This window comes from Heterodontus francisci, chromosome 6 (genome assembly GCF_036365525.1).
Source record: "Heterodontus francisci isolate sHetFra1 chromosome 6, sHetFra1.hap1, whole genome shotgun sequence".
Lineage (NCBI taxonomy): Eukaryota > Metazoa > Chordata > Chondrichthyes > Heterodontiformes > Heterodontidae > Heterodontus > Heterodontus francisci.
The window spans coordinates 69,991,506-70,019,165 of record NC_090376.1 but is presented as its reverse complement, the minus strand read 5'-3'; the positions used below and the strand labels follow the sequence as shown (position 1 = coordinate 70,019,165).

The following is a 27,660-nucleotide window of genomic DNA, read 5'->3' as shown; positions in this document are numbered from 1 at the left end:
ATATGGGGAGAGACAATTTAAAACGGAATAATATTGTACAAAAAAAACCTTATTTCAAATTTCCAACATTCACAAATTTCTAACATTGGAACGTTTCTTACACGTACATTGCATGCGATCGTACATTCAGGGATGTACGTACACAAACTAAAAATTATCAAGTACTGCCAATACATGAATGTGAACCATTTCATGCCTGCCATATTGCAGCTGTTGAACAGAGAGGAAGCAACGGGAGCGGCAACAAGTCAGTGAGTCACTGAGTTGCTATTTCCTCATTTGGAAATGTTGTCACTGCCATTCCATAAATGGCATCGTAAGAGACCGGAAATTAGTGCAACCTAAAAAGAAATCCCCTGCACCAGCAGTAATCTTCAATCTTGTGAGAGAGAAATACAATTTTAGACTGATACTGAGACCGTTGGCCTTTGTGCCATTGAGGTAGAAGCTGCAGCGGAAGCGAGTGCTTCGGGACATTAGCGAGTGTTCCATCCTCAGGCAGTGTGACGGCAACGTCCCAAAAACATGCAGGTCAGCAGCTCCTCTCCTTGGCTTGTATTTAAATCGGGTGGAAAACAATAGAAGAGATGTATTTCTTGGATGTTATGCAGCAACTGCGTGTTTTATTTTCATTGATTATATATGCAGGTTGATAAGTGACTAAACCTCAGATTACTGGCACTGCAGGTCTTGTGAGAAGCTGCCACGATTAAACATGTTTTCATTGATCCACGAGATTCTTTGGAGTCGCTTATTTGGCCTAGCTACTGCAACAGTACTTTAAGGCTGCAAAACTCTCTTTTTAGATAAAAGCTGTCTGATTTCACAAGTCTTGTCAAACCGCGCATCTCTCATTTCAAGAGATCAACTAATTGTTAAAGTTTATATTTGAAAACTTTCTGTTTTAAAGGGTTGACATTTGGGTATCGATTATCAGGGTATCGATTATCAGGATATATGTGTGTGAATTAAGCCCTATTTCAATAAAGACAGTTTATATAGATTCCTTTTATTATTTTTTTACTGCCTCCTGATAGTACACCGGGTTTGGTTGCTGTTTCAAAAATGCGTTTCATACAAGGGTGAGATTTAACATTTGATTGTCCATCCACAGCAAAACGTTACAAGGTTGTAGGACAATTGAATTATGGTATTACTAAATAAGGTGTGGTTACTAAACCAAATGACTTTAGTTCATCTCAACAGAGTTTTAAGTTGATAATCCATGATGAAAGCCTGTTAGATAAAAAGAATAATGAATTCTATATTGAAATTGAAACAGAAAATGTGAGAAGTACACAGCTGGTTATTGAGTATCTGAAAGAGGAAGGCACAAGTCAGGAGTGTGATGGAATACACTCCACTTGCCTAGATGGGTGCAGCTCAAACAACACTCAAGAAGCTCGACACCATCCAGGACAAAGCAGCCCGCTTGATTGGCACCCCATCTACAAACATTCACTCCCTCCACCACTGATGCACAGTGGCAGCAGTGTGTACCATCTATAAGATGCACTGCAGCAAAGCACCTCTCCATGGCGCATGCCTGGGCGAATGTATGGAGGTTGAGAGTTACCCAAGTGTCAAAATCCCCCTCTCGGCCTTCCTGGTGGGGTCCAAAGGAGTGCAGAGCATGACGTTTGGCACCGGTATGGCTGCAGGAACTGCCGGAAACATGCCAAAGGTGACACATGACCGCCTACGGGGTTCCGCTCTGGATTTTCTGTTAGGGTTTACTCCCTTAGCCTTGGTCTCTCCCGAGACGCCCACAAGGTAGTGGGGTTGTTAGGGCCCCTACACAAGGGTAGGAGGATGCCGTGGGGGGAGGGGTGGAGGGAAGGTAGTGCGAGGGGGAGCTGGGAAGGGGGCTGTAAGGGGGTAGGGGGGTTGCAGGGGAAGGGGGTGCAGGGGGAAGATGGTGCGAGGGGAGAGCTGGGAGGGGGGTGGGGGGGGTGAGCTGGGAAGGGGAAGGGGACGGGGGGGAAGGGGGTGCAGGTAATAGCGCGCTCGCCACTGGTATCAGACCCACCAGTCATCCATGTCTCCGCTTTAAAGACGTCTGCAAACGCGACATGAAGTCCTGTGACATTGATCACAAGTCGTGGGAGTCAGTTGCCAGCGATCGCCAGAGCTGGCAGGCAGCCATAAAGGCGGGGCTAAAGTGTGGCGGGACGAAGAGACTTAGCAGTTGGCAGGAAAGACAGAAGCGCAAGGGGAGAGCCAACTGTGTAACAGCCCCGTCAAACAAATTTTTCTGCAGCACCTGTGGAAGAGTCTGTCACTCTAGAATTGCTTTATAGCCACTCCAGGCGCTGCTCCACAAACCACTGACCACCTCCAGGCATTTACCCATTGTCTCTCGAGACAAGGAGGCCAAAGAAGAGCAAAGCACCAAGGCTCCTTAGACAGCACCTTCCAAACCCGTGACCTCTATCAACTAGAAGGACAAGGGCAGCAAATGCATGGGAGCACCGCCACCTGCAAGTTCCCCTCCAAGTTACACACCATCCTGACTTGGAACTATATCGCCGTTCCTTCACTGTCACTGGGTCAAAATCCTGGAACTCCCCTCCTAACAGCACTGTGGGTATACCTAACCCAAATGGACTGCAGCGGTTCAAGAAGGCAGTTCACCATCACCGTCTCAAGGGCAATTGGGGATGGGCAATAAATGCTGGCCTGGTCAGCGACGCCCACATCCCATGAATGAATAAAAAAAACATTTCAGGTGAGGCACATTATCAGAATTGAAGGTGAGGTAGACAAAATATTTAATATTTGTTACCATAATAAGGCACAGATAGTGTCATTTTACAAGGATCTGCATCTCAAGTTTGATTCTATTGGCTGCCAGAAGCTCAAAAAGATATTGAATAGCTAAACTGGATAACACCAGACAAATTAGATTTTTCTTTGAAGAAATCCTCATGCCATTGCTGGGTGTGTTGTAGACTAATTGATAGAGATTGCTATGATTAGTCAACAATTCCATTAGCATCGTATTATGTAGCTACCTGAACGGTAGAAGGTAAACTGTGGTCTTTTTGTGCAGCATTTCCTACTCCCTTCTGTAAGGGATTCTCCAACTATCCTAGTATGGCAAGTGATGATTAACTTCATTTGACCTTTAAAACAGTATGTAAAGCTTTGTGGTGAGCATTCTGTGTGGACTTTTGAATTGATATAGAAAATTGATCTGTAATTGGAGTAGTTTGTGTTCTTGGCATAACATGAAGATTTGGTTTCAGAACAAATATATCATTTTGTTGCATCTCTGGTTGTACTCTTATAGTGGATTGGCAGTCTGGCCTTATGTGTTCACTGCTGTAAAAGCTGGACTTTGACATGGAACAGGCTGTCTTCTTCAGGTCTGCTGCACGATTTTGATTACGGGATGCAGAGCATCTTGGAATGATAGAATGTTATGAAGCAGGTGATTAATTTCATCAAGTCCACTCCAGTAATCCCCACATGAGCATCCTGGTCTATTACCTCGTCCCCATAAATCTTTAATACATTTCAAAATGTGGAACTTGCTACCATGTGGAGGAAAATAGTATAGATGCATTTAAGAGGAAGCTAGATAAGTACACAGGGAGAAAGGAATGGAAGGATCACAATATACATTAATGATTTAGATGAGGGAACTAAATGTAATATGTCCAAATTTGCAGATGACACAAAACTAGGTGGGAGGGTGAGTTGTGAGGAGGTTGCAGAGAGGCTTCAGGGTGATTTGGACAAGTTAAGTGAGTGGGCTAATGCATGGCAGATGCAGTATAATGTGGATAAATGTGAGGTTATCCACTTTGGTAGCAAAAACAGGAAGGCAGATTATTATCTGAAAGGCTATAAACTGAGAGAGGGGTATATGCAACAAGACCTGGATGTTCTCATACACCAGTCGCTGAAGGTAAGCATGCAGGTGCAACAGGCGGTAAAGGCAAATAGTATGTTGGCCTTCATAACGAGAGGATTCAAGTACAGGAGCCGGGATGTCTTGCTGCAATTATACAGGGCCTTGGTGAGGCTACACCTGGAATATTGTGTGCAGTTTTGGTCTCCTTATCTGAGGAAGGATGTTCTTGCTATAGAGGGAGTGCAGCGAAGGTTTACCAGGCTGATTCCTGGGATGGTGGGACTGACGTCTGAGGAGAGATTGAGTCTGTTAGGATTATATTTACTGGAGTTCAGAAGAGTGAGGGGGGAATCTCATAGAAACCTATAAAATTCGAACGGGACTTGACAGGGTAGATACAGGAAGGATGATCCCGATGGTGGGGGAGTCCAGAACCAGGGGTCATAGTCTAAGGATACGGGGTAAACCTTTCAGGACTGAGATGAGAAATTTCTCCACTCAGAGAGTGGCGAGCCTGTGGAATTTGCTACCATAGAAAGCAGTTGAGGCCAAAACATTGTACGTTTTCAAGAAGGAGTTAGATATAGCTCTTGGGTCTAAATGGATCAAAGGGTATGGGGCGAAAGCGGAAACAGGTACTGAGTTGGATGATCAGCCATGATTGTAATGAATGGTGGAGCAGCCTCAAAGGGCTGAATTGCTTACTCCTGCTCCTATTTTCTATGTTTCTATGATATGCTGATCATCTTCTTCTTCTTCTCAGGAGACAATGGGTAAGCGCCTGGAGGTGGTCAGTGGTTTGTGGAGCAGCGCCTGGAGTGGCTATAAAGGCCAATACTAGAGTGACAGACTCTTCCACAGGTGCTGCAGATAAAATTGGTTGTCAGGGCTGTTTCGCAGTTGGCTCTCCCCTTGCGCTTCTGTCTTTTTTTCCTGCAAACTGCTAAGTCTCTTTGACTCGCCACACTTTAGCCCCGCCTTTATGGCTGCCCGCCAGCTCTGGCGATCGCTGGCAACTGACACAAATCAACGATTCTCAGAAGACCGCCATCATTAACAACGAGCTCAGTCGACTCAATGTGGACATTGCAGCACTTCAGGAGACACGCCTCCCTGTGAGCGGATCTCTAAGAGAGCAAGACTACACTTTCTACTGGCAGGGTAGGGATCCTGAAGAACCAAGACAGCATGGAGTGGGCTTCGCCATCAGAAACTCTTTGCTCAGCATGATAGAGCCACCTTCAAATGGCTCAGAACGCATACTGTTCATCCGACTGCTCACCGCCTCTGGTCCAGTACACCTACTCAGCATCTATGCTCCAACACTGCTCCCCACCTGAAGCTAAAGACCAGTTCTACGAGGAACTCCATAATATCATTAGTAGCATCCCCAATACCGAACATCTGTTCCTGCTGGGGGACTTTAATGCCAGGGTTGGGGCCGACCATGACTCATGGCCCTCCTGCCTTGGGCGCTATGGCATTGGAAGGATGAATGAGAATGGACAGAGACTGTTTAGTTGCGTACCTATCATAACCTCTGCATCACCAACTCGTTCTTTCACAATAAACCCTGTCACCAGGTTTCTTGGAGGCACCCAAGATCATGTCGTTGGCACCAGCTGGACCTCATCGTCACAAGGCGAGCCTCTTTAAACAGCGTTCAAACCACACGCAGCTTCCACAGTGCGGACTGCGACACTGACCACTCCCTGGTGTGCAGCAAGGTTAGACTCAAACCAAAGAAGCTGCATCACTCCAAGCAGAATGGCCACCTATGCATCAACATGAGCAGGATTTCTTATCCACAGCTGTTACAAAAATTTCTAAATTCACTTGAAAAAGCCCTTCAAAACACTCCCACGGGGGATGCAGAGACCAAGTGGGCCTACATCAGAGACGCCATCTATGAGTCAGCTATGACCACCTATGGCAAACGCGTGAAGCGGAATACAGACTGGTTTCAATCTCACTTTGAAGAGCTGGAACCGGTCATAGCCGCTAAAGTGCATTGCACTGCTGAACTACAAGAAAGCTCCCAGCGAGTTAACATCCGTAGCACTTAAAACAGCCAGAAGCGCTGCACAAAGAACAGCCAGGCAATGTGCAGATGACTACTGGCAACACCTATGCAGTCATATTCAGCTGGCCTCAGATACCGGAAACATCAGAGGAATGTATGATGGCATTAAGAGAGCTTTTGGGCCAACCATCAAGAAGATCGCCCCCTCAAATCTAAATCAGGGGACACAATCACTGACCAACGCAAGCAAATGGACCACTGGGTTGAGCACTACCTAGAACTGCACTCCAGGGAGAATGTTGTCACTGAGACCGCCCTCAATGCAGCCCAGCCTCTGCCAGTCGTGGATGAGCTGGACGTACAGCCAACAAAATCGGAACTCAGTGATGCCATTGATTCTCTAACCAGCGGAAAAGCCCCTGGGAAGGATGGCATTACCCCTGAAATAATGAAGAGTGCTAAGCCTGCCATACTCTCCGCACTCTACGAACTGCTTTGTTTGTGCTGGGATGAGGGAGCAGTACCACAGGACATGCGCGATATGCTGATAAGTTTAATTGAAGTAGGGTGGGAGCAGGAGCATATGGAACATGAGCACTGACATAGACCAGTTGTGCCAAATGGCCTATTTCTGTTTTGAAAATTCTGTGTAATCTTACAATGGTGGACTGCAAACTGGATCAGGGAAGTCAGACTCTCGACATCAGGAGAAATAGTTACATCTTTTTCTCTGAACAGAGTGAAGCAGTACAAGTGAGCACTAAGCTTCTACATTTTCAACATGTGAAATGAAAGAGAAGAACAGCAAAGAATGACTTTCCTGGAGGAAGTATCTGCAGTTTATCATTTGAGTGTGGAAGGTGAGATAGACATAAGAAGAGAAAAGATGATAAAGTGTGAAGAAATCCTGCGTGATATCTCCTTCAGCATTGCCAGTTACCACACCGTTGACTATATGCCTCCCGGTGAGGGTCAGCATAGTTCCTCCAGAGGGGAAAGTATGTAGAGGCGGACTGTGCCTCAGTGATGGCCTCTTGTCTCAATTATAGGCTACCTTCTCTTGCAAGAAAGAAGATATTGTTAGCAACATCATTGTAAGATGTTCAGAGAATGTGTCTGTCACAGTGGAATTGTTCACATCCAGTGTCAGATGTGTAGTGGAGAGTGTGCAAAATGTGTTCTAAAATATAATGCGACCTTTTCTTTTACTTCAGGATCCAAATGCAGATACAGAGTGGAATGACATTTTGCGAAAAAAAGGCATCCTTCCTCCTAAAGAGGATCCAAATGAGGCAGTAGAGGAGGAGCTCATTCAGCAAAAGCAATCGGTTGGTAGGTGAAGAGTTTTTTTAATTCATTCATGGGTTGTGCTGTCAAGGCCAACATTTGTTGCACATCCATAATTGCCCTTGAGAAGGTAGTGGTGAACTACCTTCTTGAACTGCTGCAGTCTGTGTGGTGTAGGTACACCCACAGTGCTGTTAGGAAGGGAGGTCCAGGATTTTGATGGGGACAGTGAAGGAATGGCGATATAGTTCCAAGTCAGGATGGTGTGTGACTTGGGGAACATGCAGGTGGTGGTCCTATGCGTCTGCTGTCCTTCTAGGTGGAACAAGTTGTGGGTTTGGATTGTGCTGTTGAAGGAGGTTTGGCGAATTGCTGCAGTGCATCTTGTAGATGGTACACACTGCTGCCACTGTGGTGGTGGAGGGAGTGAATGTTGAAGGTGGTTGATGGGGTGCCGAACAAATGGGCTGCTTTGTCCTGGATGGTGTTGAGCTTCTTGAGTGTTGTTGGAGCTGCACTCATTCAAGCAAGTGGAGAGTATTCCATCACACTCCTGACTTGTGCCTTGTAGATGGTGGACAGGCTTTGGGGAGTCAAGGGGTGAGTTACTTGCTGCAGAATTCAGTCTCTGGCCTGCTCTTGTAGCCATAGTATTTATATGGCTGGTCCAGTTGACTTTCTAGTCAATAGTAACCCCCAGGATGTTGATAGTGGGGATTTGATGCTGGTAATGCCGTTGAGTATCAAGGGAAGTTGGTTAGATTAACTCCCTTGTTGGAGGTGGTCATTGCCTGGCACTTAAGTGGCAGGTAACATTTGTGCCACATGTCAGCTCAAACCTGAATGTTGTCCAGGTCTTGCTGCTTGCGGGCATGGACTGCTTCATTATCTGAGGAGTTGTGAATGGTACTGAACACTGTAATCATCAGCAGACATCCCCACTTCTGACCTTTTATGATGGAAGGGAGTTCATTGATGAAGCAACAGAAGATAGTTGGGCTTAGGACACCACCCTGAGGAATTCCTGCAGCAATGTCCTGAGGCTGAGATGATTGACCTCCAACAACCACAATCGTCTTCCTTTTGTGCTAGGTATCACTCCAACAAGTGATGAGTTCACCCCGATTCCTATTGACTTCAATTTTGCTAGAGTTCCTTAATGCCATACTCTGCCAAATGCTCCATTGATGTCAAGGGCAGTCACCTTTGGAATTCAGCCCTTTTGTCTGTGCTTGGACCAAGGCTGTAATGAGGTCTGGAGCTGAGTTCCCCTGATGGAACCCAAACTGAGCATCGGTGAGTAGGCTATTGCTGTGTAATTACCACTTGATAGCACGGTTGACGACACCTTCTGACGCTTTACTGGTGATTGAGAGTAGACTGAGGTGGTAATTGGCCGGATCGAGTTTGTCCTGCTTTTTTTGTGGGCGGGACAATACCTGGGTAATTTTCCACATTGTCTGGTAGATGCCAGTGTTGTAGCTGTACTGGAACAACTTGGCCAGGGATGCGGCTAGTTCTGGAGCACAGGTCTTCAGTACTAAAGCCGGGATGTTGTCCGAGCCCATATTCTTTACTGTATCCAGTGCCTTAAACTGTTTCTTGACATCATCTGGAGTGAATTAAATTGGCTGAAGACTGGCATCTGTGATGTTGGGGACTTCAGGAGGAGGCCGAGATGGATCTTCCACTTGGCAATTCTGGCTGAAGGCGGTTGAAAATGCTTCAGTCTTGTCTTTAGCACTGACTTGCTGGACTCTCCCATCATTGAGGATGGGGATATTTGTGCAGCCTCCTCCTCCTCCAGTTAGTTGTTTAATTGTCCACCACGACTGAATGTGGCAGGACTGCAGAGCTTTAATCTGATCCATTGGTTGTGGAATCGCTTTGCTCGATCTATCGCGTACTGCTTTTGCTGTTTAGCATGCATGTAGTTTTGCATTGTCGCTTCACCAGGTTGACACCTCATTTTTAGATATGATTGGTGCTGCTCCTGACATGCTCTCCTGTACTCCTCATTGAACCAAGGTCGATCCCCTGGCTTGATGGTAATGGTAGAATGAGGGATATGCCAGGCCATGAAGCTACACGTTGTGGTTGAATACAATTCTGCTACTGCTGATGGCCGACAGCATCTCATGGATGCCCAGATTTGAGCTGCTAGATCAGTTCTGAATCTATCCCATTTAGCACAATGGTAGTACTGCACAACCCAATGGCTGGTGCCCTAGTGTGAAGACAGGTCTTTGTCACCATATAGGGACCACCACACAGTCCAATACTGTCATGGACAGGTGCATCTGCAGCAGGTAGATTTGATGAGGAGGAGGTCAAGTAAATTTTTCCCTCTTGTTGGTTCTCTCACCTCTTGCTGTAGGCCCAGCCTGGCAGATATGTCCTTCAGGACTCAGCTAGCTCAGTCAATAGTGGTGGTACTGAACAGTTCTTGGTAATGGACATGGAAGTCCCTCACCCAGAGTACATTCCATGCCCTTGCTCCCCTCCGTGCTTCTTCCAAGTGGTGTTCAACATGGAGGAATACTGATTCATCTGCTAGGGAAGCTAACTGAAAGATGCAGAACAACACACAGTAATATATTACTACATCTAATAATTGATACATGGATAGCCCATATTTAGAGTATTTGAGATGTTGGTACTAAAATGGCCACACAAGGTCCCAACCATAGTGTCCAGGATGCATGTGCACAGTTCCGGCAGGAAGTGCAGTGTGTCACCTTGGTAAGGGAGTTATCAAACATCTGCTTATCGCACATTGACAACGTACAGTGGGGTGATATTATGTGGCCCAATGTGCAATCTGAATTGAGGCCACCATCGTCATTTTAGAAACCCCCAATCGGTTACCTTGCACAGCAGAACATGACGTTAAATGGCGTGAAGGCCTCTTCATCATCGTTACTTAGCTGCAAGTCCTACGTGACTCCTTTTTAAGTTACTGGATTATTAATTTTGGCTCCTGCTCAAAATATAGGTTTTTTTGGTGAGTTCTAGTACTGTCGAAAGTTTAGTTAGTCTTGAGAGAGGAAGTCTGGCAGCTCTTGCATTCCTGTTTCTGCCTCTGGACATGGCAGGGCTCCCTCCTTAGGATGTAGCATGATTGGGGGTATGAAGGAAGTCATCACAGAGCAGGACAAGCTGCCAGTGAAGGGAGGGGGGAGGGCACTCAGTTGGAGGCCATATGCACAGTGTGTCTTCAGGGGCCACTTCTTACTCCACTTCAGTGAGGAGTAGGGTGTGAAGCGCCTTTACTTTACGAAGGAGGGCGTTATTGTAATAAGTCAGTTGCTGCAGCCCCACAGCAGGACATAGACAGCACTGCCTGGACCATAGAGAAGGAGCCCTACAGTAGGCTGCTGGGTGGGAATCCACAAGAAATAAGGAAATAGGAGTAGGCCATTCAATAAGATCATGGCTGATCTGATTGTGATTTAACTCCACTTTTCTGCTTGCCACCACCCAGCCCCCCTCCCCACCCAATAACCCTTCATCCTTTTGTAGATCAAAAATCTGTCCAACTCGACCTTGAATATATTCCATGAATCAGCCTCCAATGCTCTCTGGGGAAGAAAATTCCAAAGATTACCGATCCTCTGAGAGAAGAAATTCCTAATTTCCATCTTAAATGGGAGACCCCTTATTTTTAAACTGTGCCTTCTAGTTCTAGATTCCCCATGAGGGAAACCTTTCACAATCTTCCCTGTGTAGCCCCCTCAGAATCTTGTATGTTTCAATTTTTGGTTGTCTGCTTCATGCTCCACAACTTCACCATCGTGAGGGACCAGCCGTATCATCACCTGCCTGCAGACAAATTGAAGAGGAGCAGGAACAGGAAGAGAGACAACATACTAGCCATCCTGTATCTGCCAGGCTTCTGAGATCAGTTCATTGAGGATGCTTCCATTAACCTCAACTCTAACCTAATCATGATCTGAGGCTATGGTAGCCTAATAATTGTTACTGGGCTAGTAATCCAGAGTGCTGGACTAATGATCCGGAGACATGAGTTCAAACAAGGCAGCTGGGGAACTTTAATGCAGTTAATTAATAAATCTGTAATAAAAAGCCAATGTCAGTAATGATGAGCATAAAACTATCAGATTATCATAACTCATCTAATTCACTAATGTCTTTTTGGGACCGTCCTTGCCCTTTCTGGTCTATGTGACTCCAGATCCACAGCAACGTGTTTAGAATGAAAAATATATAGTGTTAGATAAATCTGGTGTGACAATTTAGCACAGGCAAGATTTTTGGCCTTTTTTACGTGTGAGCCATCAAGCATATACATGCAGTGCAGGCAAGTGTAATATTTTGATTTCTCCATTGCCTAGACTGTGAAGGGATGATGGTCAAACTTGCTGTATCACATGGCTGTTTTAATGTTAGAGACTTTAGCTTAACTGTTTTCGCAAAACCTTTTGCATTTCCTTACAAGCAAACAAGAAATTCAGTAAAAAATTGTGCTTTGGTTGCATTGTTTTAACACCTTGTGCATGATGAAAACATCACATGTTTTTCTGCTCCCTTCTCAAACAAAGAAATTTGGCAAAATTTTTGCAAGGAAAGTGCCCTTCTAAATATGATTAATGGCTCATGAGATCTTTTTATATGTGAGGTTTTCAGCATATTCAGGTCATCTATTTTTTCTGTCAGTTAAAACATATGAAGACATGACCTTGGAAGAGCTAGAAGAGAATGAGGATGAATTTGGTGAGGAAGATGAAAGAGCCATTGAGATGTACAGGTAAACAAATTGAAGATGTTAAACAATATGGAAGGGTGTGGGAAACTCCGATCTGTTTTAGTTGATGGGGCTCCACAAAACTGAGCTTATCAAGCTAGCATTGAAGACCACAGCAGCCACTGGTGACTGCCCGATAGTGTATTTTTATTTTGTTTGATATCGATCCAACACTTAGTCTGAATTTTTTTTTCACGTTCACAACACTAGGAATAATGCATAATGCCTTTGTGATCCAGTGCATTATGAATGGCACAGGAAATAATCCTTCTTTTTCTCACTGTAGACTGCTTTGGCATTCCTGGTTTATTTTATGTTGGTTCAAATCTCCTATTGGTATGCTCTTTTTATTTACACCAACTTTTATCTAGCTGCAGATTAGTCTGTTTTTAATCTTTAACCTATGAATTATCTACGTTCCTGATCTGTCTCTTTTGCTTAAATATTGGCCCAGATTTTGCTGTAAAAATAATAGTGAGGCTAATGGCGTCATGTGTAAACGGTACAGCAACTTCAGGCAAGGCACAGATGTGTGGTTAAATAGCAAAACCCAGAAGTTTCTGTTCAAGTTGCACTGCTCTGCCTTTATCATGAAAATGGCATCTCGTCTGTTTCACTATTGAAATGCATTGAGTGGTGTGAAGTAGTTGTATTTGTGCGGGAGATACAAACCAAAATCTCCAAGATCCTTAACGGTCTTGGCAAGGTGGATGTGGAAAGGAAGTTTCCTCTTGTGGGCGAGTCCAAAACTAGGGGGCACTGTTTTAAAATTAGGAGTCACTCTTTTAGGACAGAGACGAGGAGAATTTTTTTTTTTCTCTCGGAGGGTTGTGTAACTTTGGAATTCTGCCTCAGAAGGTGGTGGAGGTGGAGTCGGTGAATATTTTTAAGGCGGAGATAGATAGACTGTTGTTAGGCAAGGGGATCAAAGGTTATCGGGGGTAGATGGGAGTGTGGAATTCGAGACACAAACAAATCAGCCATGATTTTATTGAATGCTGGAGCAGGCTCGAGGGGCTGAATGACCTTTTTCTGCTCCTAATTCGTATGTTCGTAAGTACCGTTTTGGATGCCATGAACGGGAGACGGTGGTGTAGTGGTAATGTCACTGGTCTAGTAATCCAGAGGCCCAGTCTAATGCCCTGGGGACACTGGTTCAGATCCCACCCCAGCAGCTGGTGGAATTTAAATTCAATTAATTAAAAAATCTAGAATTGAAAGCTAGTCTCAGTTTCATGGCACCATTACTATCATCAATTGTCATTAAAAACCCACCTGGTTCACTAATATCCTTTAGGGAAGGAAATCTGCCGTTCTTACCTGGTCTGGCCTTCATGTGACTACAGACCCACAGCGATGTGATTAACTCTTAACTAGCAAGGCAGTTAGGGATGGGCAATAAATGCTGGACTTCTCAGCGATGCCTACATCCCGTGAAAGAATAAAAAAAATTGATTTGGAATTTCAGATAAGGAATCTCATTGCTCCAAATGTTAATTGTTGGAGATTTTAAAAATGTCAAATTTAAAACTTTTCCTTTTGTCTTTTTTTTCTTTTTTTAAAATCCAATCTTTATTTCTCTTTCTGTATTTGATTTGATACTGAATTCCCCAACTCTAATTTACATTTCCTTCTCAGTCCTTTCTCTGTTTAATTCTCCAGTCTTCTATCTGAGTGGTTAAGGAGATGCACAGATGGTTGCCCTGTTCACTCAGAACCCAGATGTCCAGTTTCCTTCACTGTGCTGTTATCAGTTAGCACTTCCAGCAACTTGCCAGCAAAAAAAATAAACTAAACCTGCAAGGGCAAGTCTAACTAATGGCAGATGCCCTGCTTCAGCAAATTCTGCCCCATTATGTCATCTTGCACAAAACGCAAGTTTGGAAAATTGATGGTTTATGTTTACCTGGTTGAATTTTTAAAATTCAAACTTATAGGATCTTTATCATCAAGTTAACATTCATTTGGACAATTGTCGTCTCCTCACAAATGCAGATCTCTTGTCTGAAAGAAACAGGATGAATAGTCCTGGTATTAAATATTGGATCATTTAATGGCTTTGGAGTGGTTATTTTCTACTACAATTGTATGTTTAATTAACTAATCTTATCCAGACAGCAAAGACTAGCTGAATGGAAGGCAACCCAGATGAAGAAAATGTTTGGGGAGATTTTGGAGATCTCTGGGCCAGACTATGTACAGGAAGTGACTAAAGCTGGTGAAGGTCTGTGGGTATTTCTGCACCTTTACAAACAGGGGTAAGTTTATATATCTAAGACACTTGTGTTCCACAGAGTAGCATTTTGAATCGCAAATAAACATCAGTCGTACTTACAGTTGCCTCAAACTCCACTTTGTTATGCTCCCTTGAGTCAAACCAAATAAGAACACAGAGGGCAACATTGAAGAGGACTTTCCTCTTCAGTTCTTGAGTATAATTTTCATGGACAGAATATTCTAGAAAGCTGTGCCTGAACTTGCAATAAGGATTTCCCCTGCTAAGTGCAAGAGACATGGCTGATGAGACTATTATGTCATCGGAGGGGAAACTCTATTTTACATCTCTTCTCCCAGACTGTCTAACTAGTACTTCCAAATGGCTCCAGTAAATGTTATAGGGTATTTGAACTGACCTTTCAGCTTACAAAGCATTCCAGTGCAGTACAGTTCATTGATCACAGGAATTCAGTAGTTTTTTTTTTAATGTTACCATCTCTTAAATACATGAGATTTTAATTTAGCTTTAGTAACTTAAATAAGGACTTGAGTATAATTTGCTGTTTTATTGTGCAGTTACATAGTTTTGCCATTATTTGTCTGTTTGTTCTTTGTATGTACCAGGATACCTATTTGTGCCTTGATAAATCAACATCTAAGTGAACTAGCAAGGAAGTTCCCAGAGACTAAATTTATTAAAGCCATATCCACAACCTGCATACCCAACTACCCTGACAGGAACCTTCCAACAATTTTTGTTTATCGTGATGGTGACATCAAGGCACAGTATGTTGGACCCTTAGTATTTGGAGGCATGAATTTAACAAAAGATGGTAAGTAATTAAGAAAATTGATTTATGCATAACTATACAATTATCCAAACTTGTCTTAACTTGATTATTAAGATATATCAAACTAGGTTTTCGTTTAGGATTTTTAAAATAAATGACTTGTAATGTTCAAATAGCTCATATATGGACTGCCTTAATATGTTGCATATTTTGACAGCACTTATCGATACTTGGCTACTGAACTGGGCTATATTTGAGTTCAGGCATTTTAAATATATTGGACAAATACCACTTAAGAATAAGCACTTACTGAAAATCAAGGAAGGAAAGTTCCCTTGATTCAAATGTTTTTGGCCGGCTGGTTGCTCTCAAACTGTGGCCAAATGGCCTCCATTCTACAGTGCAGTGACACACACTCGGAGAAAGTAGTGGGCTATCTCCCTACAGATTGTTTCAGTCTGAAAGGACAATCCGGCAACATGTGTTGCCCAATTTTCATGGCTGACCTTTTGAGGCAGGTATCTGCCTGAAGGAATCACCACAGAATGATGCCAGAGCCGTAATGCTATTGTCTCCACATAATGATTCGCCTGTTTCAAGCAGGAGCTTTGTACACACACCAGAGATGCCCCAGGAAAGACATGTCAAGTGCAATGATAACAAAGAATGCTTGAAATACTCAACAGGTCTGGCAGCATCTGTGGATAGAGATGACCTTTCACCAGAACTGTCAAATGTAAATGGGGCAGAGACACTCCATTCAGTCTTCATTCTTCTCCCAATCCACTAGGAAATTCATGCAGTGCATTAGGCAGAGGAAAATCTTTATCTCCCATTATTTGTCTTTTTATGTGCAATACTTGACTCATTTCAGTGTTCTGTCCTCTATGCTTTAATTCATTTTATAGTTCCCAGGCTACATTCCCTGATTCAACTGCTAGACCCACCCTTCAAGTTTATTATTCTTTGCAAATTTGACTATTTTGCCTTGAATGTCTTAATCTAAGCTGTTAATGTAAATTACAAAAAATAAGGATACTAGCTGCAATCCCTGGGCTTTTTGTGTGTTAATGCTGCATGGAAGTCACACAATTATTACAGCACAGAAGGAGGCAATTTTCAATGCTTCAATTGAACCTACCTCCACCCCCCCCCCCCCCCCCCCCCACTCAGGCAGTGCATTCCAGACCTTAGCTACTCGCTGCATAAAAAAAAGTTTTTCCTCATGTCGCTTTTGCTTCTCTTACCAATTACTTTTAATCTGTGCCCTCTCATTCTGTATCCTTCATGAGTGGGAACAGTTTCTCCCTATCTACTCTGTCCATGATTTTGAATACCTCTATCAAATCCCGTCTCAGTCTTCTCTAAAGAAAACAGTCCTAACTTCTCCAATCTATCTTCATAACTGAAGTTCTTCATCCCTGGAACCATTCTCGTGAATCTTTTCTGTACTCTGTCCAGTGCCTTCACATCTTTCCTAAAGTGTGGCGCCCAGCACTGGATGCAATACTCCTCCAGCTGAGCCTGAACTAGTGTCTTATACAAGTTCAACATAACCTCCTTGCTCTTTTATTCTATGCCGCTATTAATAGTGCATAGGATACTGTATGCTTTATTATCCTCTCTCAACCTGTCCTGCCACCTTCCATGACTTATGCACATATACACCCTGGTCCCTCTGCTCCTGCACTCCTTTTTGAGTTGTACCCTTTTATTGTCTCTCTGTGTTCTTCCTACCAAAATGAATGACTTCATATTTCTCTGCATTGAACTTCATCTACCACTTGTCTGTCCATTCCACCAACTTGTCTATGTCCTATTTGAACTCCTAAACTATCCTCCTCACAATCCACAATTGTTCCAAGTTTGGTATCATTCTCAAATTTTGAAATTGTGCCTTGTACACCAAGGTCTAGGCCATTTAATATACATATATATCAGGAAGAGCACTGGTCCCAACACTGACACCTGGGGAACTCCACTACAAACCTTCCTCCAGCCTGAAAAAATCCATTAATCACTACTCTCTGTTTCCTGTCTCTCAGCCAATTTCGTATCCATGTTGCTACTGTCCCTTTTATTCCATGAACTATAACTTTGCTCACAAGTCTGTTGTGCAACGCTGTATCAAATGCCATCTGGAAGTCCATGTGCACCATTATCAACAGCATTGCCCTCATCTACCATCTCTGTTACCTCTTCAAAAATTCCAGCAAGTTGGTTAAACATCATTTTTCCCTTTACAAATCCATGCTGGCTTTCCTTAATTAACCCACATTTGTCCATGTGCCTGTTAATTTGGTCCCGAATTATTGTTTCTAGAAGTTTCCCCACCACCGAAGTTAAACTGACTGGCTTGCAGTTGCTGGGCTTATTTTACAACCTTTTTTGAACAAGAGTGTAACATTTGCAATTCTCCAGTCCTCTGGTACCACCCGAGTCTAAGGAAGACTGGAAGAAGGAAGATTGCTTCTGCAATTTCCACTTTTCTCTTTCTTCCTTGAGATGCATCTCCATCTGGTCTGGTGCTTTATCAGCTTTAAGAATAGGCAGCCTACCTAATACCTCCTCCTTTTTATCAGTTTTAAATCCTTCTAGTGTATTAATTATCTCTTTTTCACAGTGATTAGGTAGCATCATCTTCCTTCGTAAATACAGAACCAAAGTATTCATTTAGCACCTCGGCTATTTCCCTTTGCTTCCACCTATAAATCCCCTTTTTGCTCAGTAATCGGCCCTACTCCTTATTTCTACCATCTTTTTCACTATTTATATGCCTATAGAAAACTTTGGGATTCCCTTTTATGTTAGCTGCCAGTCTCTTCATACTCCCTCTTTGCTTCTCTTCTTTGCTTTTTCACTTCCTCTCTGAACCCTTCTATATTCAGCCTGGTTCTCCATTATATTAGCCACAAGACATCTGACATAACCACATTTTTTTTTCTTCTTAATCTCTATCTCTCTCTTGTCATCCAGGGAGCTCTGGATTTGTTTGCCCTACCTTTTCCCCTTTGCTGTGCCCGAACTATCTCTGTTTTGAAGGTAGCCCATTGTTCAGCTACCTTTTTTTTTCCCCCTGTCAACCTTTGATTCCAATTTATTTAGCCCAGATCCATTCTTGTCCCATTTAAAGTTGGCTTTCCCACAGTTAATTATTCTTACTCTAGATTGTTCTTTTTCCTTTTTCATAGCCAACCTAAAGCTTATGATCCAATGATCAGTGCCACCTAAATGTTCTCCTGATATTTGATTCACTTAGCCTACCTCATTCCCAAGAACCAGCTGTAGCAATGCCTCCTATCTCTTTGGACTGGAAACATACTGCTGTAGAGAATTCTCCTGAGCACATTCTAGGAATTCTTGCCCCTCTCTGCCCTTTTACACAACTACTTCCCAGTCTATATTCGGATAATTAAAGTCCCCCATTATAATTACTCTATAATTCTTGCACCTCCTCTGTAATTTCCTTGCAAATTTGTTCCTCTACATCCTTTCCACTAGTTAGTGGCCTACAGACTACACCGAGCAATGTAATTACACCTTTTTTGTTCCTTAGCTCTAGCCAAATAGATCATTTCGTTAACCCCTCTGGGATATCCTCTCTCTCCAGCACTGTAATGCTCTCCGTAATCAATACTGCCACTCTTCCCCCTTTTTTCTTCCTTTTCCTATCTTTCCTGAACACCTTGTATCCAGGAATATTTAACACCCAGTCCTGCCCTTCTTTGAGCCAGGTCTGTTATAGCCGCAACATCATATTTCCACATGTCAATCTGTGCCTGTAACTTACCAATCTTGTTAACCACACTCCATGCATTCGCATACATGCACATTAACCCTGATTTAGACTTTATTTATCTCTCCCTTACTCTAACCCTACTATTCCTACTCTACTGCTATCTATCTCTCCTTAGTATTCCTCTTTGATATTACTTCCTGGTTCCCACGCCTCTGCCAAGTTAGTTTAAACCCTCCCCAACAACAATAGCAAATCGCTTTGTTCAGGTGCAATCCATCCGGCCTGTACAGGTCCCATCTTCCCCCCCGAGAGCCGGTTCTATGTTCCAAGAATCTAAAGGCCTCCCTCCTGCACCATCTTTCCAGCCATGCATTTATCTGCTTTATCCTCCTATTTCTATACTTGTGCATGGAACTGGGAGTAATCCAGAGATTACTACTTTTGAAGTCCTGCTTGCTAACTTCCTACCTAGTTCTCTAAAGTCATGGTGTGGACTATTGCATAGGGCTATACTATATCAGGAAATTCATAACTTCTCCATTCACTAATTCTGGACTTTGCAACTTAAAGTGGGTCTGACTTGTTTTCTTCATGTGAATTATTCATTTCCTTGTTTTCTTGCTGGATTGAATATGTAATTAGTGTTAACTACAGATAGGGGAAGTTCTATTTCTGTAATTAATGGAGCAGTAAGCTATTAGTGTGGCTACATTTAAGCTTGTGAGGGATGCACAGTGAGATGATGCAGTTCATAAATTGAGATTTGACCTGCAAAACAGATTAAACTATCATTTTAACGGTTCCCCATTACATAGCTCAAATGTTACTGGGATGTATGATTTTTAAAAGTACAAAGTACTAATTGAGCCATTTTCCACTTGCGCATACTTCTGGTCAATTTTAGTCAGCACGTAGATCAGTGTTCCAACAAGCCAAGCTGTTACAGGTACAACTAACCGAGCCCTTGCAGATTTTCTTTTCACTGCCTCATTGGGCAGCTTGTACTCTTGAACCTGTTAAATTTTCCACCACTCTTGAGCCAGAATTTTTGTGGAAAATTAAACAGTTGAAGAAACATTCAACTAAGAAACATATTTCAGAAAATTCAAGCATTGCGCTTTTTATTTGCACTAGTGGATCTCAATCTAGTGACTGTACCATTATTAAAATGAGCATGTTATGTCACATTGCACATATAATTCTGCTAATGCTGAATTGTGTGTAAAACATTACATAGTCAGACTTCAGATGAAATGTTAAACCAAGGTCATCTGCCTGCTGAGGTGGATGTAGAAGATCCTATGGCACTACTTGAAGAGCATGAGAATTATCCTAGTGCCTTGGCCAACGTTTATACCTGACCCACACCACTAAACCAATCAACTGGTATTTATCTCGTAGCTGTTTTTGGGGTCTTGCTGTGCACAAATTCACTGCTGTGTTTGCCTACATTGCAACAGTGGCTATACCTCAAAGTACAAGAACACAAGAAATAGGAGCTGAAGTTGACCATATGGCCCATCGAGCCTGCTCCGCCATTCAATACGATGGCTGATCTTGGGCTTTGATTCCACTTTCTTGCCTGCTGCTCATATTCCTTGATTCCCTGAGACCAAAAATCTATCTATCCCAGCCTTCAATGTATTCAATGATGGAGCATCCACAACCCTCTGGGGTAGAGAATTCCAAAGATTCACAACCCTTTTGAGTGTAGTAATTTCCCCTTATCCTGACACTGTGCCCCCGTGTTCTAGATTCTCTGATCAGGGGCAACAGTCTCAGCTTCTACCCTTTCAAGCCCTTTTCAGAATGTTGTATGTCTCAATTAGATTGCCTGTCCATTCTTCTAAAGTCCAGAGAATATGGGCCCAATTTACTCAGCCTCTCATTGTAGTACAGTGCCCTCATCCCAGGGACCAATTTAGTAAATCTTCGCTGCACCACCTCCAGTGCAAGTATATCTTTCCTTTAAATGTGGAGACCAAAACTGCGTACAGTATTCCAGGTGCAGTCTCACCAAAGCCCTGTACAGTTTTAGACTATTCCTGTACTCCAATCGTCTTGCAATAAAGGCCAACATACTATTTGCCTTCCTAATAGCCTGCTGCACCTGCATGTTAACTTTGTGCGATCCTTATGAGTACCACCCCACCGCCCCCCCCCCCCGAAGTCTCTGAACATCAGCACTTGTCAGTTTCACACCTTTTTTTAAAAAAAAAAAAATCTGCTTTGCTTATTTTTACAACCAAAGTGAGCAACTTCACACTTCCCTACATTATACTGTATTTGCCATCTTGTTGCCCACTCACATAGCCTGTTTATATCTCTTTGCAGCCTCTCTGTCCTCTCTTTCTTTCACTGTGAAGCATTTTGGGATGTATAAAAGATGCTGTATAAATTCAAGTTTGTTCATTCTTTCAAAATGTTTTGATTTATCCAACTTCTGTTGAGTACCTCTGCCTCCTGTATGTGTTTCTGGCTGTTTCCCTCTCTGACGATGTTTGTCCTAAATTCTGCTAAACCTAGTCTTGTGCTTCAAATAGGTGACTCCTCGGGCAGGAGTTTGCAAAGTTGCTCTATGTTCATAAAAGCCTCAAGATTGAAGTGGGCTTTTACCCTGACAACAGGGGCCTGAGATGACCCTGTTGTCAGGTCAGTACCTCTCCAACTGCATGAGCAGTCAGGGGCTTTTTGCCTCATGAATGCATCTGGGAAGATCCAGATATGCAGTTACCCTGAAATTACCATCTGCACACTTTCCAGCCATCCCCTTCCTTCTAGGAATTGGCTAACCATGGCCACTAAACAACATGACAATAGATGTAATGTAACCAATGGGATCAGTAAAACATTGCTATGTGGTTCTCTCTAGGTGATCCCGAGGCCTGCTGTAGCTGCAAGTATGAGCCTTGACTTGATGGTAGCACTCTTGAGTCTGAGCCAGAAGCATGTAGTTTCAATCTTCACTTCACTTGAATATTACAACAACTTGTATTTCTATAGCACCTTTAACATAACAAAACATCCCAAGGTGCTTCACAGGAGCATCATAAAACAAAGTATGACACTGAGCCATAAAAAGAGGTATTGGGTCAGATGATCAAAAGCTCAGTCAAAGAGGTAGGTTTTGAAGAGTGTCTTAAAGGAAGAAAGGGAGGTGGAGAAAATGAGTGTCGGGAGGGTATTTTGGTGCTTGGGGCCGAGGCAACTGAAGGCGTGGCCACCAATGGTGGAGTGATTTTAAAATCCGGGATGCACAAGAGGCCAGAATTAGAGGAGTTCAGATATCTTCGAAGGTTGTGGGGCTGGAGGAGGTTAGAGATGGGAGGGGCAAGGCCATGGAGGGATTTGAAAACAAATGAGAATTTTAAAATCAAGATGTTGCTTGACCGGAAGCCAATGTAGGTCAGCGAGCACAGGGGTGATCGGGAAAAGGGACTTGGTGTGAATTAAGACACACTGGCAGCAGAGTTTTGGATGACCTCCGGTTTACAGAGTAGAATGTGGGAGACCAGCCAGGAACGCATTGAAATAGTCAGGTCTGGAGATAAGGAAGGCATGAATGAGCAGCAAATGAGCTGAGACAGCGGTGAAATAGGGAGATGTTATGGAGGTGGAAATAGGCAGTCTTAGTGATGGTATGAATATGAGGTCGGAAGCACAACTCTGGGTCAAATGTGACACCAACGTTGCGAACAGACTGGCTTAATCTCAGACTGTTGCCAGGAAGGAGGAAGGCGTCAGTAGCTAGGGAATGGAGTTTGGAGTAGGGACTGAAAACCATGGCTTCAGTCCTCCGTATTTAATTGGAGGAAATTTCTGCTCCTCCAGTACTGGATGTCAGATAAGCAGTCTGATAATTTAGCAACAGTGGAGGAGTCAAGAGAAGTGATGGTGAGGTAGAGCTGAGTGTGGTCAGCATACATGTGAAAACTAACGCCATGCTTTCAGATAATGTTGCCAAGGGCCATTTAGACGTGAAAGAGGAGGGGATCAAAGATAGATCATTGGGGACACCAGAAGTAACGGTGTGGAAGCAGGAAGAGATGACATTGCTGATGATTCTCTGGCTATGATTAGATAAATTTAAGAATGGAACCAGTGAGAGCAGACCCACCCAGCTGGACGATGGTGGAGAGGTGTTGGAGGAGGATGGTGTGGTCAACCTTGTCAAAGGCTACAGACAAGTCGAAGGATGAGGAGGGAAAGTTTACCTTTGTCACTGTCAGAGGATGTCATTTGTGACTTTAAGAGCTGTTTCAGTACTGTGGCATGGACGGAAACTTGATTGGAGGGATTCGAACATGGAGTTCTGGGAAAGATGGGAATGGATTATCATGCATAATATGGAATATTGGGCTGATACTTCAATACAGTACCGAGGGCGAGCTGCTTTGTTGAAGCTGTTGACTTTTTAATCAGACATTAAAACAAAGCCCATTCTTTCTGTGCAGGCAAGACGCACAATATTTCATCACATTATTTGAAGAAGACCAGGGGAGTTTTTCCCCAGTGCGCTGGCCTACATTTGTCCCCATCAGCACTGCATGTCATTTAGCCAAACTCGCCTATGTCGGCATTTGCCCGCTGTGTTCTCATCGTATTATCCTGTAAAACCATAGAAAAGTGACGGCACAGAAGGAGGCCATTCAGCCCATGTCTGCACTGGCTGAAAAAACTAGCCGCCCAATCTACTCCCACCTTCTAGCACCTGGTCTGTAGCCTTGCAGGTTACAGCACTTCAGTGCATGTCCAAGTGCTTTTTAAATGAGTTGAGGGTTTCTGCCTCCACCACCAATCCAGGTAGTGAATTCCAGACATCTGCCACCCTGTGGGTGAAAAACGTTTTCCTCATGTCCCTTCTAATCCTTCTACCAATCACCTTAAATCTGTGCCCCCTGGTAATTGACCTCTCCGCTAGGGAAAACGGGTCCTTCCTGTCTATCTAGGCCCCTCAAAATTTTGTACACCTCTATTGTCACCCCTCAGCCTCCTCTGTTCTAAGGAAACCAACCCTAGCCTATCCAATCTTTCCTCATAGCTGCAACTTTCAAGCCCTGGCAACATTCGTGTAAATCTCTTCTGTACTCTCTGCAGAGAAATTATGTCCTTCCTGTAATGTGGTAATCAGAACTGTACGTAATACTCCAGCTGTGGCCTAACCAGCGTTTTATACAGTTCTCGCATTACATTCCTGCTTTTGTATTCTATACCTTGGCCAATAAAGGAAAGCTTGCTATATGCCTTCACTTTATCTGCCTGTCCTGCCACCTTCAGGGACCTGTGGACATGCACTCCAAGGTCTCACTTCTTCTACCGCTCTATCCCGTTTATTGTGTACTCCCTTGCTTTGTTTGCCCTCCCCAAATCCATTACCTCACACTTCTCGGATTGAATTCCATTTGCCACCTTTCCGCCCACTCAACCAAACCATTGGTATCATTCTGGAGTCTACAGCTATCCTCTTCACTATCAACTACACGGCCAATTTTTGTGTCATCAGCAAATTTCCCAATCATGCCTCCCACATTTAAGTCCAAATCATTAATATACACCACCAACAGCAAAGGACCCAACACTGAGTCCTGTGGAACACCACTGGTAACCACCTTCCATTCACAAAAACATCTGCTGACCACTACCCTTTGTTTTCTGTCACTGAGCCACTGATCCCCTTTTCTTTCATTTGCTTAGCCAATCTAATCTTGAATATTGACGTACGTTTGAAGTTTCAACTTCAGAGAAGTTGTATAATGGGTGACATATGCCCCTCCCTATCTTCTTTTCCATAAAAATCACTGGAACAGAAAATCAGGCGTGGTATATGAGTTGACCAGTCCGATTATTGCCAATTTTACATCCTTTCTCAACTTCAAAGCTCTGCCCAGAAGTTCGTGCCTCAACTGCTAACCCTGGAATTGAATTCCATAGCCTCAACTCCCTGTGTAAAGATATTTCTCCTGCCTCTACCAAGTCTTGTACACTTCATTTTTGTATCTATGGTCCCTTGTTCTAGACCTCAAGTACTGGAAGCAGTCTGCTTCTATCTACCCTGTCCCAATCTTTCAGAGTTTAAAATATTTCCATTAATTCATGCCGTAATATGCCCCAATTTTTCAAGTCTTTCTCTTTAGTAATCCTCATACCAGGCAGCATCCTAATGAACCTGATTGGTACCTGTCTCAAGCCTCAGTATTTTTGCTATTGTTGGAGCCCAATACTGCACACAAGGGTTTGCATTCTAAAGTTATAAATTATTATTACTGTCCTTTTTTTTTTAGCTCTGCAATAGCATCAGATTTCCCTTCGATCAACAGATGAGCTCCAATTAGAGATACTTACAGTGCCCCTGGAGCTCTCCTATATGTTAGAGGTTGATCCCAGAAATATAGGGCTTAGTATATTAACAGATTGGGTATGCTTGAAAATGCTAGGCGAATGTTATTCAGATTTGTGTCCTACCACACAGTTGGAGCTCCAACATGCAACACGCTGCTTGTGTGAATTAATACATTTTTAACTTTTGTCAAATGTGATCTGTTCAACACTTGAGTAATCTTACTAATTAGCACATGCACGTTTTTAGTACGTAATATGTTTTACTGTGTAATGTATACTGTTCATGACAAAATCTACATATTTCTCTACATAATATGCACCGTAATCTGAATTCAGGAAAGACCTTAAAGCTAAGAACTAACTGATTCAGAATGAATTCCATAACTAACCGATGAGACCAGATCTCACTGGAAGGCAGTATAATTGGGCAGGGGAGGGGAAAACCTTGGGTTGGATGCTACGAACATAGGATTTCAGTGCAGGTGTAGGCCATTCAGCCCTTCGAGCCTCCTCCACTATTTGATAGGATCATGGCTGATCTGGTTGTGGTCTCAACTCCACTTTCCTGTCTGCACACCCCTCCACCCCGACCCCAACCCAACCCTTGACTCCCTTGCCTATCCAAGATAGGTGCTAAACAGTAGTCAGGTAGGAGTTTGGGTTGGGAGGCAATACAATATACGCAGCTGCCATTCAGACTCCAGACAAGTATTCTAAATTGTGTCCCAGGCTCCCAATATGTGTTACGTCTCTAGGAGTGGTGGAACCTCCACCCTTCCCACAGATTTACAGCACTACATACACCAGAGTTTAAAAATATTCATTTTTTAAATGAATATTCTGTGTTCTAAATATTACTTTTACCATACATTCTCAGCTAGCTGAAACATCAAGAAGATGGCTCAAATCAATGTCAAAATAATTTCAGTAATTTAGTCAGTTTCTGTTGCTTGTGCTTCATTGATGCGAACTGATAAGCACCAGATCACAAGTTTTTACTTTACAGCTGTGATCCTTCTCTGGCCACACTTTCAGATGGGATGACCTTTGAAGAAAGTGGTTCATCAGATGCATTACTAGGCACCAGACTTTCAACTATGTATAGTGTTATGTACTACCTATATAATACTGTTCCAATCATGTGTGTGCATACATACATTGTAATTTAGTCTTTATATGTTTTGCTAATGAACGTAGTTGCAATTAGAACTTATCGTTATGGGGAGAGGGAAACATTTTTGCATCCTTTGAATTAATTAATGTTGCAATATTCCATATTGTCTTTCTATCTTGACTCCTTGCTTCATTTTCATTGAAGAACTGGAATGGAAACTGTCAGACTCTGGCGCAATCAAAACTGAACTAGAGGAGAACCCAAGAAGACAAATTGAAGATAAATTGATGTCATCCATCAGGACTAGTGCTCCAAAACAGAGGAGCAGTGATTCTGAAGAAGATTAGTTATTTAAATATATTGGGTTAAAGTTTCCACACTGGATGCAGTTGGCGATTGCTGTGCAAATTGCACCCATTTTGAAAAATCCCCCTTCAGAGTTTCTGCTCACTTCATTTGCATGTCACAGAATGGAAAATCTGTCATAAACCAGTGCAATCGGGCAATATTTTAAAACTTTTTAAAATTTCATTAAAAACATTCCTTGATATATTTAAGAATGATAACTTACTAAAATTTGATTAATACATCTGCAAATGAATTTATCACAAAATAAACATTTAAAATCAGTGCCAATCCTGTGTGAGTAACCTGATTTTTTTTTTTAAATACTGAAAATGACTTTTTTAATAGAATGTTTTCCAGTTAGATTGAAGTACAGTAGTGAGTTAATTTTTATTAAAAAATCAAAACCTTTCAGAATATTACCTATTAGTGCCCTTACACTCAAAGGTTCCAGCTTAATTTTGGAGCCTCAGAGGTCTGCTAATGAGCATAATTAGCAGAAATTCCCAATGACTAATTTATTGGGGCATGGGGGCATAGCCAGTTTTGTGGGCAGGACCTGCTTCGAGCACAATATTTCTAAATTTAGTGCAAAAGATTGCAGAAACTCTTATTTGCGTCGACCCAGTTTGTGTTTAAAATTCCACCATCTTTTGCGCTGGTTACGCCAATATTGGGGGAATTGTGTGGGGGAAAAGAAACACCTGAATGAAACAGACTCCAGATCAGTGTGGTATTTTTAATATACAGTAGGAAGAATTCAAATTCTGACACCATTTTTAGTTAATCAATTTCTATTTGTTCCTTTTTACTTTCAGTGGTCTTCAATAAAGAGCCTCAATTATTTTTTTTAAAACTATAAATGCTGACTGTGGAAAAGTTCTTTCTAATTTAAGCCATAACTTTTTTGCATGGCGGCAGTAATCTTCACTGATATTTAATTCTGTGCTTTTGGAACAGTAAATGTATTAAATATACTGATCTGTAAATGTGAATTTCAATGCATTAACCCACAGTCCAGTCTCAAATTTCCAGCAGATCAGTAGCAGGAGATGGGCTAAAATTCATTTTTACAATTTTTTTTTTCATTAAACGCGGTCATGTATTTTAAACTCTTTTTCTTTCAGAAGCTCTTAACCAACATTCTGCCCTGCTTCTCCAGCCCAGGGGCATGCTTGAAT

General features: G+C 42.8%; 1 protein-coding gene across 1 annotated transcript; it reads left to right on the top strand.

Annotated features, from left to right (window-relative positions):
• Positions 1-267: 267 nt before the first annotated feature.
• On the top strand, positions 268-27,351 carry pdcl3 (phosducin-like 3). Its single transcript, XM_068033879.1, has 6 exons — positions 268-531; positions 7,097-7,214; positions 11,847-11,937; positions 14,049-14,192; positions 14,776-14,984; positions 26,339-27,351. Exons 1-6 carry the CDS (start codon positions 526-528, stop codon positions 26,479-26,481), a joined length of 711 nt encoding a protein of 236 aa, XP_067889980.1. The 5' UTR covers positions 268-525; the 3' UTR covers positions 26,482-27,351.
• Positions 27,352-27,660: the final 309 nt, after the last annotated feature.